General features: G+C 36.2%; 1 protein-coding gene across 3 annotated transcripts; it reads right to left on the reverse strand.

Moving 5' to 3' along the window:
• Positions 1-6: 6 nt before the first annotated feature.
• Atg12 (autophagy related 12) lies at positions 7-11,005 on the reverse strand. Of its 3 annotated transcripts, none has more exons than XM_010614143.3 (4): positions 10,578-11,005; positions 5,753-5,886; positions 1,313-1,375; positions 7-405 (listed from the first exon to the last, which is right to left on the reverse strand). In XM_010614143.3, exons 1-4 carry the CDS (start codon positions 10,741-10,743, stop codon positions 346-348), a joined length of 423 nt encoding a protein of 140 aa, XP_010612445.1. In that variant the 5' UTR covers positions 10,744-11,005; the 3' UTR covers positions 7-345. The 3 variants fall into 3 exon arrangements, with proteins under 3 accessions (XP_010612445.1, XP_010612444.1, XP_033617568.1); XM_010614142.3 differs by having other exon boundaries at positions 5,753-5,889; positions 10,578-10,989; XM_033761677.1 differs by lacking the exons at positions 7-405; positions 5,753-5,886 and having other exon boundaries at positions 1,314-1,375; positions 10,578-11,003.
• Between the last annotated feature and the right edge of the window lie 41 nt (positions 11,006-11,046).

The following is an 11,046-nucleotide window of genomic DNA, read 5'->3' on the forward strand; positions in this document are numbered from 1 at the left end:
ATAGTACGAGCAAACACTTTCAGAGACTTTGAGAACTGGTAATGAAGATTATATAGTTTCAGTGTCCTTTTCACCCCTGGAGGCAGATCTGAAATAATCATACTTATACACAGGAGCAAAGGAGATGCTCCAATGTCAATCTTTTACAATAATTTGTGCATTAACATCACATTTTTTGGTGAATCAATTCACTCTATGGATGTTTTCTTATGCATATACATGAGTCAGAGCAGAAGGCTGAGTAGTTCATATTCATTCGGTCTCTTGCTACTGGCAGCAAAACTTTTCAGAGCCATTTCCTTTATGAAAAATCATTTTTTGAAGCAAGTTGTTCTTCTATATAGTTCAACCCCATGCCTGAGATTTGCAATAATGCAGGACCAGTTTACCATCACTGCCAAAGCACTGCAAAAGAAAAAAAAAATGCAACTTTTGTTATTCTTAGATGAAACTTAAACAATGTCATATATACTATAAGTAACCTTGAGGCTACTTCTTTTAAAAGATGCTTATTTTTACCAGACACATACCAATAATCATGTTTAATAAAAACCTGTCACTGGAACATCTTTCTTAAAGTTTTAAGAAATTTTGTGAAGGCTGTTATGGCTTGTGTCTAATGCACGCCGAAGGCCTCATGTGGTCATAGGTGGAGATTTTGCAGAGGTAGCTGGATCTAGAGTGTGTGATGCTGGAAGTGATTCACTGCACAATGTTAGGCTCAAGCACACTAGCATTAAGAGTGTGACTTAAACAGTCTGGATAAAAGGGGAAAAAAGACACTGTTAAAGGCCCTTTGCTTGCTTTTGCTGTCTTCTGCCTACTATGTGCCACTCTGCCTTGGAGCCTGTCAACTACGGGACTTGAAACCTCTGTGAACTGTAAGCCAAATAAACCTTTCCTTTTTTTACTTTAGGTGTTGGGTATTTTGTCTCAGCAATGAGAAAGTAACTAAGACAAAGTCAGATCTAGTTTCTGCCTCATATAAACAGATAATGAAAAAACTGTATCTGAATCATAAAAACATAAATAAAAGCTTCCTGAGAATACAAACAAAAGACAAGTCAGGTACAATTTGTACCTTGATTTTTCAATCACTACATAATTTAGATCCTATTATGTTCAAGGTGTGAGATATAGTACAGTACCAGAAAGTCATTTCATCTTTACCCTTTTCACAATTAAGAATGGCATGCTAGCTCTTAAATATATAACTTAATGATCCATGCTATACATTGTATTACATGTACTACACAGTACAGATGCTCCATTAAAAGAAAAAAAAAAAAAAAAAAAAGCAGTAACTTTTTACCTCATAGAGGGTTCCAACTTCCTGGTCTGGGGAAGGTGCAAAGGATTGATTCACATAAATAAACTACAAGAAAGAAAAAAGATTCATTTTTAATGGTACCCCAATTAACCTTGATCTTTTTAGGGTTCTGCTCTAGCTATTTCAAATTCTTCAGATTGAAGAAAGTTTTCCTATGCTTCTAAATCATCAAACGAATCTTTAATACGATCACATCTTTCTTTTCAGGTATATTAAGAAAAACAGAAGTTTTGCTCCACTCAATAAATCTAACATTCAAGATACTCTGTACTTTTTTCTTGGGTAAATGTAACTTTTAATACTTTTGAAAACTTTCAAAGGTAGTGAATTTCAGGCTGGGTAGCACCAAAGTTCCTTGGAGGCAAATGATGAGATGGAAAAGGAAATATACATAAATGAAGCCCAACGTTCTTTAAAGCTTTTATTACTTAATATTTATGCTGCTTCTATTAAAACAGTTCACTACTTAGATCATAGTGACAAGAGCAGTTTTTGTTAATTTTCTTTTTAGGAAAGAAAACATGCCTTGTAGTATAGATAACCAAATTCTAATACTAAAATATCCTGGGCTATAAAGTGTCAGTATAGTTGGCTGACAGACTACTTACAACTCCAGTAATAATAATAATAATTTTTCCAAAGGCAGTAAGTATATGGGTTCTCTGTTGACAGATCTAGGCTTGGATCCTGGCTCTAAATACAAATAACATTTCTTGGCTTGTTTATTTGTAATATATGCAAAATAACAGTACCTAGACCTTTTAGGATTCTTAGGAAAGAAAAAAGTGAGAATATTGAGTGCCTGGTACATGCACTCAACAGTTATTATAAAATTATTTTAAAATAGTACATGCTTCAATATCATTTCAGTTAGTCATATGTGTAAAATATGGAAAATAGTATCTGTACTTCTTGTGGTTGCTAGGAAAGAAAATGAGAATACATATCAAGTAAGTGCATGGTATAAACATTCAACTGATGTTATTGTTAAATTACTTAAAAGTTCATGCTTAAATACTTCAAAAATTTCAGATATGTAACAGCAATGTATGTTTTAAGGTAAATTTAAGATGTTACTGTAGATCTTGGATTTTTAATTATACATGCACAGACTTTCATGGTGTTGGTAGATTTTCAAGTAGAAGGGGGCTGGGTGGTGGGTGGCTGTGGTAAGGCACTTGCCCAGCATGGAGAGGCCCTGGGATGGCCTAATGCCAAAAAGATAAGTAAATTAGGAAAAAGGATTCTGATGAAAGTTTCATTTCAGAAAACATTTGTGTCTGTGATGTACTAAGAACCAAACAAGGCATGGAATTATGAAGATCAACGTGATTTTTCCCATCAGTAAACTTAAAAGCCATTGGTGAGGAAGACATATGAATAGTTAGGAATACAAATGACAAAAACTAGTTTACAGGGTCAGCAGAGTACCTGCAAAACTAGGGGAATTCAATGATTTTGTAGCAGAAACTAGAAAGTGCAAATGACTATATTTAAAAAGAATTGTTAGTTTGAGAACTTTAAACCATAAATAAATGAACTTTGCAGGTATAGTGTCTCATATTTGTAATTCCAGCACTCAGGAAGCTAAGGCAGGACGATCTTTAGTTCAAGGTGGCCAGCCTGGGTTACTAAGGAGTTCCAGGCCAGCCCAACTACAGAGCAAGACTGTCTCAGACAAAAACGAAACAATCAGAACACCTCCCCGCCGCCATAAACCATATTCAGTATCTGTCACTTTCACATAGTTTTTACTCATTTTTTTAAATTAAAAAGAATTATCTTTTTTTTCTTAAACTAGTATCTATCATATATTTGTTATGTTCACAGCAGTCCAGTTTTCATTCTGAGATAATCTTCCTTTTATTTGTAATTCTCTTCTTGGGCCTTTTCACTTTCTTACTTTTATTAATACCAATTTTTTATATAAAATCTAGTACCATTTTCATAACTTTTAGTTTTGTCTCGTATGCACATTTTTTTGCCATCATTTCACTGTCTTCAGGGATTTTTTTTTTTTTTAATAACACTGTTATGGAATTTGACTTCAATAATTCCTGTTTCTGGTTTTTATGTGAAATTAGTTTACCTCTGTTTTTGGAATAAAGTGGCCCAGTACAGTTTTCGTAACTGAGAGCTCCCTTTTCTATTATATTCTTGTACAGTACTAAAAAATATGGAAGCCTGCTTTCCAGGCTGCTTCTTCTATACTCTAGGATCTAGTCTTTATCTTTCCTTCCTTTCTAGTTTCTCCTCCATGGCTCAATTTTGATTTCCCAAGATTTTCTCCCATATGGGTTTCCTAGTGGGTCTGTTTTGAGAGCCCTTAGGGACTACACTGCTTTAGTTCTTTTAGTCCTCCTTAGTGTGGACATGCTGTCATCACCTGCTCAAGAGAGAGAACCCCTTAGTTTCAGGTACTATTTTTTTGGACAGGAAGATGAGGCTCAAACGTAGCAAGGCATCCATGCACTGTACCACTAAGCTTAATCCTTAGACCCTACAATACTATTAAATTTGTGCAGAATAGCACCCCTTAGCTATTTTGAGGTTCTCTTTTTTTCAGTGTTAAGATGTCAACCCTGTAGCTCACAGCTTCTCTTAGTACAGAGATGCTGGAATCATGGAGATCCTGCAGTCCCCACCAGTGTTGAGGTTCATGGGGATATCTTGTCACCTGGTTTTGCATAATTATGTGCATTGGTTTTGCTAAGAGTAGCTTTTTGTGGGAATTCAGAGATTCAATTATGCCTTCTGATACTATCATCTTTTCAGAATTTTTACCATTACTCTTTTCTTTTAGCACTTATTTTGCTAAAATATGGGGTGCATCTAGATAAAAGCCAGAAGATGATAAAACTAAGAAAGTGACAAATGGAAATTACATGGTTTAATCGAACACATGCTGACATTAAAAGGTCCTTTTCAGATTACTGAATATAGGCATGATAAAATTTCAAAACTCTTACTATTAACACAAGTCACAGCACTGCTTCATCTTTTCTTCTATTTCTACATATTTCTCAAACACTAATGCCTTAAAATTATTGTACTATCCTGATTACTGACCTTACCACCTCTTCATGTTACATCTTTAGTAGAGACGCTAATTTTTCTCAAGAACATGTCTTCATTCTCCTGACTTTTCCATTAGGACTTTAGGCCAAATTTTCTGCTTCTGAGGATTTTGCTACCATACACACATGAGGATGATGCTAAAAACTCTAAACCATTTCTGACATATCCCCGTTCATGACACCCAAAAAAACAGATGCTTTTCTTATTTTGATGGACCATAAAGGGAGGTGTTCACCCGAAAAGCTCGATTATTTCCAAAACTTTACCCAAATAATTTTAGAGGGATCCCTGGCTGTATGCCATTCTTGCTTGAAATTAACTTCTAGTGATTAACCTATCCGGAATTCTCCCTTTTTGTGAGAGCCACTTACAATGAAACTTAGATCAAATTTTCAGTTTCCTGCTAATAACTTCAAAAGTATCCCACTTTAATAATGATTTCATTTTACCTATTTTCACACCTGTTTAGTTTTTATTTACTTGCTTTCAAGCAAATACATCACAGTATTTATATACACAAATTCTTAATTTAATTTTAAAAATACTAAATGATTCTTCTATACACTTACAGGCCAAGTTAATACTGTCCAAGATTGTGAATTACTTGTAAACAAAAGTGTTGGACAGAAAGTACTAATATAGCCAAAAATTCTCAACACAATTATGTGATTCGTGACATTTAGGCAGGGACCACACATACAATGGCGATCCCATAAAATTATATCCTCAGTGAAGTTTGGATTTGTGCTAAGTATTCTATGATGTTTATACAACAAAATCACCCAATGATGTTTTTCTTGGAACATGTCCCCACTGTTCAATGGTGCATGACTGTACATGAAAACAAATTCCTGGAGACAAATATCAAATTAAAAACCAGTGGCATTAAAAATATTAATCCTTGTAACTGTCACCCTAAAGTGCTAAACATACATTACAATGGGAAATAAGTACCCTTTACTTCTTTCACATTACTTGGAAAAGATACATTGTTTACCTTATGAACAAGACGAAAGCAACTCAAATCAAATTAAAAATCACAACTTTACTAACGTATAAGAAATGTTCTGACTGATTTTTCTGTGTAATTATTCAGCAATTTTTTTGAGGAAAACATGCAAAATGAGGGGAAAAAATTGGTTCACAGCATAAAGCAAATCTCAAATTTATTTCATTTCAGAGCTCCCCAAAGAATCATGCAATGAATTACAAAAGTCTCACTAATAAGAGACATAAAAGAGCATAACAAAAGTGGCATGTGGGTCCATATGCATTTCCACCTATAAAATATTCATTGCTGCCTAGGAACTATTGTTGAGTTTTAAAGGAAAACAATCACTATACCAATTGTTCAGATGCCACAAGTTTAAGGAACTTCTTGATGAAGTCAATGAGTCCTTGGATTGTTCGCGTTCGCTCCACAGCCCACTTCTTTGTTTTCATTATAGGGGTATCTCCCACAGCCTTCAGAAGGATGTCTACTGTAAAAGGAAAAAATATATAAATATCTAATGAGCATGTGATCCGAAAGCATTCATACACTGAAATCTTTAATCTACATAAGCTCTATGTATTTATGATTCAGAAGGTATAATCAAATATGTAAAAATGTTAGATTCTTTTTTTTTCTTAACACTACAAAGTTCTCCCCAAGGGACTTTAAATACATTTGACATTAAGAGGTAATTCTCCTATTGTGCTTTATATTAAAATGTGACCCCAAAGCCTCAGGTAATCATAAGTGGAGCTTTTGGGAGATGATTAGACTATGGGGCTTATAGTGACTTGCTGTCAGGAGGTGGGATCTGGTCTGAAGAGTGAGTCACTGCAGGTATGCCCTGGGTCAATTTCTTCCCTGCTCCTCCCTTGATTTCTGTTTCTTGCCTACCGTGCCATAAGCAAGCCTCCTTGGCCACACTATCCTGTAATGAAGCCAGGCAACTATGGATTGAAACCTCTACAAACTGTGTACCAAAACAAGGTTTTCTTTTTTAAGTTGCGGCTGCCAGGTACAGTGTCTCAGCAATGACAAAGTAACTAAAACAGAGAAAATATAAAAATAGACCATAAAGATATAAAATACACATTTAAGTTTACAAAAACATCAAAGTCTAATCTCATGTCTTTTTTTTGGTATTGGGGATCGAACTCAGGACCTTGCACTTACGAGGCAGGAGAGAGAACCACTGAGCTAAATTCTCAGCACTCTCTCATGTCTTTTTTTAACCTACAAAACTAGTAGAGTTAACAGTATAGATGATTATTATTGTTGAGAATATAAAATGGTAAAACAACAGAGATTCCACCTCACCCCACAAAGAATGGCTGCAATCAAGAAATCAACCAATAACAAATGTTGGCAGGGATGTGGGGGCGGGGAAGGAACCCTTCTCCATTGTTGGTGGGAGTGCAGACTGGTGCAACCACTATGGAAATCAATATGGAGATATCTGAAAGAGCTGGGACTAGAGGTTCCATTTGACCCAGCCATCCCTCTGCTGGGCATCTTTCCAAAAGAATTAAAAGAATCATACCACAGTGATATATGCACACCCGTGTTTATAGCGGCACAGTTTGTAACAGCTAAAACTTGGAAACAGCCCATTTGACCATCAGTTCGAGACTGGACAAAGAAGATGTGGTTTTCCGATAAAATGGAGTACTACTCAGCCATAAAGAATAATAAATTATAGAGTAATTCACAGGAAAATGGATGCATATTGAGGTTATACTACTAAGTGAAATAAGTCACACATGTATAAATACCAAATAGTTTCTCTGGTGTGAAAAACTATAATTGTAAATAAGATCCAAATGATATAACTGACAATGTGTAATAGGAAGGACTAAAGGTGTAGGGGAAGTGAGAAGGGTAGGGGAAAGGAAAAAGGGAAAAGAAAAAAATATGAGAAAATGAAAAAATGGAAATAAAATTTTTGTAAATAGGTAAGGAAGGAGGGGGTGAAGGGAGGGCAGGGATATGGGGAAAAAATGAGAACTAAGACCTGTCATGTAAGGTACAAGAGCCCAATGATGAATGTAACTGTACTGTATAAACTCAATGAGAAAAAAATATATGAAATGGTATATCCTTTCTGCCAACCAATGTGGCAATACTTCTAGGAATCTAGTCTAAGAAAACATAAGATGTACTAAGATTCACTTAGAAGGGTTTCACATTCACTGAAGCATTTATTTTTACAGGAAAAAAAAACCTGGTAAACATATGACTCAAACAGGCTATTAAAAGACTGATTAAATAAAAGATGTACAGTATGACAAAATTTATATAATTTGAACACATACTCTAAACTGTCTGGGTTTAAATTGTGGTGTATCACTTGACAGATATATACATCTAAGTGAGTCGTTTAGTCTCTCCATTTGTCATAGGGGATAACACCTACCTCATCAGGTTGTTATAAGGATTAAAGGATTTAGTGCACATTTATAACAGTATCCCACATATAACTTAAGGAATCTTAAGATTATCAAATAGCCAGTAAAGAAACACATTATAACATACTTAATAATGCAGAAGGAGATTGTACTTCTTAGTAATGATGTTATAGACAATTATTACTTGGCATTACTTAACACTTTCATAACTACCAATTTTCTATTACTTTTTTTAGTATATGTGCTGCTAAAATGAGCAGTTTTAATAAAAGAAAAAAATAGCATTAAAAATACAACAAAGGGTTAAACAGTTTCAATAATTCAAAATACAGATATGCAAACTCCAAAGACTATGGAACTGTCTCTTAAGTTACTTTATAATTTGTAAAAAAAAAAAAAAAAGCACCTATAATCAAAATCACTGAAAGCAAATTGCAAGCTACTACCCCCTAAAGTTAACTCCACTACATTACATCCTTATTACTCCATCCTTTGGTATTAAAATTTGAGATCAGCAGGATCTGAAATCAATCTATTCAAGTTTATCCTAGAATGAAGGCATACACAACATATGATACACAATTTATCTTCTCATTAAAGAATTACTTATCTTTCCTTCAGCTATCTTTGGCATAGGAATGAATTTGGAGATAACAGATTTTGGTTAGCTTGTTTTTCACACCCTGCTTCTCTGGCACCTCAATCCTTGGAAGAATTGATATAATTCAGTTGCAATTAGTCATTAAAGTATACTACTGAAAAAGAGTGAGAGAGCAAGAAACTAGAGAACTATTTACTGTATTGTGATTATAGCTGTACTCTTAATACTAAGGGTGATTTTGTCGTTGTAATCAAGGGAGAAACATAAAAGAATACAAATGGCCACATCATTTAAATCAGAATCTTTCAGAAACAGTAACTCAGTACTGGTACATGGATTCAAAAGCTCCCCAGAGTGATTCCCATATGCCCCCAGGGCCAAAAGCCTTGGTCTGTCAATAATGTTTCTCCTATAAATTAAAAGTACAGGGTATGAAATATCTAATGTCTTACATTAGATCATTTTCCAAAAAAGGATGACAATCTCAAGATGGGAATTCAAATGATTCAGTTTGAAAAAAAAAAAAAAAACAACAAAAAACAACACAAAGAAAATTGTGGAGACCAAAGAAAACATGCTATCTAATAATACCTGGATTATGGGCCATTGTTTTCTGGTGTCCTTATCACAGGTATCATCAGGGTCAAGCACTAAGATTTAATTAAGGCTGTTAGACTTTACATCCTTTGAAAATATGCAACTGTTCATAATAAATTAGAAGAAATAAATTTAAGGAAAATCTGTAAAACCTCTAACAGTGTTTCAAAGATTCTAATGGCTTATTTTCCACAATTAATCACAGTGCACCGTAAGGAAATAATTTGCCACAAATGTTAAGGCAGTCTAATTTTTCTTTTCTTTGCACTGAGGGTTGGGGTGGGGGTGTTGAAGCCTGGGTCTTGAGCTGCTAGGCAGGCGCTCTACCAGATTTACCCAGGCTAAAGGCAGTCTAATTTAAAAAGGACGAAGTGTTGGAATAATCAGCTATCCTCCACCACAGCAGAAAGATCTGTAAGGCCCCCTGCGATCACAGAGCAAAAAACACACATACCTACATCTTAAAACTTCTGTATCAAAAATACTTTTACATGTTAATTTGCTCCATTTTACTATTAGCTTCTTTTAGTTCACTGAAGTTTTGTCCCACGATGTTTCTTCTAACAGAATCTTTGAATAATTACTTTGAAGATAATGTTAAATAATTAATGTACTATTGTTACTTTCTTATTCTCCCAAGACATTTATTAATTTTTAAAAAGTCTGGATTGAGAAAACTTAAGCAAGGACAATGTTAGCCTGTTCAATTCGAAGATGTTTATTTGCTATTTTTTTCACAGGAAACTCTAGACTGCATAGAACAAGTAACCTTCAAAAGTTCTAGGATTTCAACGACAAACTCTTTCCAGACAATAAACACTAGTTCAAAAAACAAAATGACTCACAAAGTTTCCAGGATAGTATTTTTTAAAGGGAATGCTTATGCATTTACTTTCCCTTTAGCATTATGTGTTGAGTGGTCTGGGAATTGAGCAAGGTATAAGCACTCTAACACCGAGCTATACCGCAACCCTTTTTGAGACAGGGTCTCTCTGTGTAGTCCAGGCTGGCCTCGAACACGCAGTCCCGTGGCCTCAGCCTCCCAAGAGACCGGATTAAGGGCGTGTGCCATGCATGTGCGTAGCTCCTTTAACATTCTTAATACTGTTTTAAATTCTAGTTTTTTGGTTCAAAGTGTATTTATATTGAATAAGGGGAGGTAGCGAAACAGTGAGATGTGAATCCTAAACCATGCTCTGCCATCCCTATTACCTTACCGTTATTCTGGATCCCACTCATCTCCTACTTCTAAGAGTCTGCGGTCCGGCTCACTCGAAAGGCGAGTAGAACACACCACGGAGGGCGTAGCAGCACAGACTCAAGACCACCTCGACAACCAAGACACCTAACCCAACCTAGCTAGGCGCGAAGGTGGGTACAAAGGCGGCTTTCTTGAGCGGGACTCAACTCAAACACGCATGAAAACTGAAGAATACACTGTCTCTCTTTTGACTGATAATAAAGTACGTCTGGGACGCGCCCTCCTCTAAATTTTGATCTTTAATTAGCTGCCAGCTTTAGAGACAAAAATTAAATTTCCCGTCTCTACCCAGAAACGGCCCTCTAAATTACTTTTTTTCTTGGTGTCGCCGGCAGGTTCTTCTGTCCCGGGTGAAACTGCAGCAGAAGAAGGGGGCTCTGGTGTGGCTGTTTCGGGGGAGAGTTCCGTAAGTCCTTCGCCGCCAGCAGCACCAACCGACGAAGGGAGCTGCAGCACTGACTCCGGCTCCTCCGCCATCTTGCCGGGAACGGCCCGAGACCGGAAGTGGCGGCTGAACGCGTGCAACGGGCAGGCTCTGCGCTGGGAACGTCGCAAAGGAGGCGTCGCAGTAGGGGAATCCAGCACAACAGTGAGAGTTGGAGTCGCTGGCTTTTCTTTCAAATCTAATCTGTCTCGGGCCTTCGGCCATTACTATGGCAAAATATGCTTCACTGCTATATTAAGTTTCGCGAAGCCGCCCACGAACAATGTGTCCATGGGCTCAACGTAGTAGGTACCCCCTTCAGACAAGTGGACTGGATCCGAAAGATTTCCGCGGCC

Source organism: Fukomys damarensis, unplaced genomic scaffold (genome assembly GCF_012274545.1).
Source record: "Fukomys damarensis isolate Sample0158 unplaced genomic scaffold, DMR_v1.0_HiC HiC_scaffold_9, whole genome shotgun sequence".
Classification (NCBI taxonomy): domain Eukaryota; kingdom Metazoa; phylum Chordata; class Mammalia; order Rodentia; family Bathyergidae; genus Fukomys; species Fukomys damarensis.